The 2,500-nt window shown below is 42.9% G+C and overlaps 2 protein-coding genes across 3 annotated transcripts in view; both read left to right on the top strand.

Moving 5' to 3' along the window:
* The window catches only part of adam8a (ADAM metallopeptidase domain 8a), a 25,421-nt gene extending 24,202 nt beyond the window's left edge, over positions 1-1,219 (top strand). For both annotated transcript variants that reach the window (XM_076286406.1, XM_076286407.1), the window contains one exon: positions 1-1,219. This exon is cut by the window's left edge and continues 1,377 nt beyond it. The gene's annotated coding sequence lies outside the window, so the exon portion shown is untranslated.
* Positions 1,220-1,429: 210 nt separating this feature from the next.
* Positions 1,430-2,500, top strand: part of spef1 (sperm flagellar 1) — a 20,360-nt gene continuing 19,289 nt past the window's right edge. Inside the window, exons 1-3 of the mRNA XM_076285256.1 lie at positions 1,430-1,538; positions 1,849-1,960; positions 2,419-2,500. The exon at positions 2,419-2,500 is cut by the window's right edge and continues 69 nt beyond it. Coding sequence (XP_076141371.1) covers positions 1,430-1,538; positions 1,849-1,960; positions 2,419-2,500 — 303 coding nt within the window. The remainder of the gene's footprint in view (positions 1,539-1,848; positions 1,961-2,418) is intronic.

Here is a 2,500-nt window from a genome sequence, read left to right as displayed (position 1 = left end):
AGGAAGCGATAGCCTTTTCACAACAGCAGCAAACAGCAACACCTCTGTTTAGGAGAATATTGCAACTAGTGCCGCGACCACCACGTGCGAAATGGTTAGGCACTCCCGTGACGTCACATTGTTGCATGACAGGTCGGAAATGGCGATATGTAAAAGTTAATTAATGATCACAAACGTTTAAATAATGACAGTGGGTCTAGTTATATGTGATAACAATGTGTAGTGGGCAGTGGAATAACTATTGGTTTCCGTTTGTGATGACTGCTGACTGAGATAAGGGATGAGATTAAATAGATCCTGGAACTTAGCCTGGTCTGGAGCAGGCTAGCTCCACAGAATAAATCGCCATGGTAACTTATACCATAACATATCCTGCTGCCCCCTATCCCGCTTTTGTGCAACTGGATCACGGATCAATTGAGCCAGGATAACCAAGATATCCCGGCTTAATCCCTTATCCTAGTTTTGTGCAATAGGCCCCAGATGATATTGCTCTATATACACACACACACACACACACACTCTGGAGAATGAGACCAGATGATATTGCTCTATATACACACACACACACACACACTCTGGAGAATGAGACCAGATGATATTGCTCTATATACACACACACACACACACACACTCTGGAGAATGAGTCCAGATCCAGATGATATTGCTCTGTACACACACACACACACACACACACACTCTGGAGAATGAGACCAGATGATATTGCTCTATATACACACACACACACACACACACATGATATTGCTCTGTTCCTTGTTCAATGGAGCATGAGACCAGATGATATTGCTCTACACACACACACACACACACACTGGAGCATGAGACCAGTTTAATCCAGTCGAATTGCTCTATTCCATGTTCTTTCTTGTTGTTCTTTCCAAGCCACTGATACTTTTATATTTTTGCACCTTTATTTTTTTTATAAGTCACAGTTTGTCTTTGTCATGTTTATGTTTACATGTTTATGTTTTTGCACATTGACAGAGGCATTTGAAAGGTTGTGCCAGTTGGGATTTTAAACCATTTTCTTGTTCAGCTGGTCTGAAACCTTTTGTATTGTCTAATTGACTCTCAGTCCTTTTTAAATTATTTACTGTTTTATTTTGTAATCATGTTGTCAACATGTTTCAATGTGCGTCATTCTGTTAACTTAGTGCCTTTTCTACAGACAGCAATAAAAAGATTTTACTGTACTGGGTCCCGTTTGTCCTACTGATTTGTCTAGAGCGCAAACACGCAGGAGATGTCCTCCCTCGTCTTCCGTAAATTGGTTGCTTGGTAACGACTCAAACAATCGTCCTCCTGACAAGTGCAGCTCTTGAATAAGAGTGGGTTGTTTTCTTTTCTGTTTTAGTTTAACGCCAGTAGCCTATTAGCCATCGATATTTGTTTTTATCACTCTTCAGAAATGGATAATGAATTAGACGAAGAAACATTACAAGAGCTGTACGCGTGGATTGATAAAATACCTCTCTCCAGACCAAAGAGGAACATCACTAGAGACTTCAGCGACGGAGGTAGTGCTAGCCAATTAACGTTAAGGTTGTGGTCAAATCAACATGTGTAGATGTAGCTCTAGCCTAACTTACACGCTAGTCAAAAAATCAACAACTTTCTAATCGAAACTAATGTATTGTTTAGGTCATGAGCTACAACTATGTTAGCACTGCGACATATGACTTTAGCTTTATCTATTGAAACGCAACGTTAATGTTTGCACACCTGTTTTGCTTATGATGATTACTGGCCCGTTTGTCTCGCGTTACTGGACAAGTTTAAGTAAGTTTAACAGAAGCATGACTGGCGCATCGATGTTTATTTTTTCAGTGATGGCTGCGGAGGTCGTAAAACACTTTTTCCCCAAACTGGTGGAGCTCCACAACTACACGCCGGCCAACTCCACCCAACAGAAGCTGAGTAACTGGAGCACCTTGAACAGGCAAGCCTGCCCAGTAGGCCTGAGCGCAGACAGTCATGAAAACAACGCGCTGCTTATCTTGCGCCGCTACCCCACGCGGAGTCCCCGGGGAGCGGGCGGGAATGTGACACGGGGTCCTCTCAACTTGCTGCAATAACACGGGGACGTGAGAACGCGAGACAGACAGGCTTAGTGTAAAGCCTGTGATTTGACTCATATTTCAGGCATAACAGCTATTTATGACCGCAAATAATCGATTTGGGGCGAGAGAAAACATGGTTAAGATGAGGATTCTACTGAGCTAGCCCTTTTGATTTGTTTTGATCTGTCAGTGTTTGAGGTGTAAGTGGTCTCAGCAATCATATTACTGCAATACCCTAATGAAATTAAAGTAGTCATTAAGTGGTCATTTATAAAGAATGAGGCACCCAGTCACCGAATAGAGATATGGCTGACACTGTGCCTGTGTCTGGCTGCAGGAAGGTGTTTCCCAAGCTGAGTTTCCACGTTCCCGAGGAGGTGGTGCGCAGGATAGCCATGAGTGTGTCCGGCTTCATCGAG

This window comes from Alosa pseudoharengus, unplaced genomic scaffold (assembly GCF_046254945.1).
Source record: "Alosa pseudoharengus isolate Yale_2024_CS ecotype anadromous, Long Island Sound unplaced genomic scaffold, YU_APseudo_1.1 YU_APseudo_1.1_scf_15, whole genome shotgun sequence".
NCBI lineage: Eukaryota > Metazoa > Chordata > Actinopteri > Clupeiformes > Clupeidae > Alosa > Alosa pseudoharengus.
This window is presented reverse-complemented; position numbering and strand designations above follow the sequence as displayed.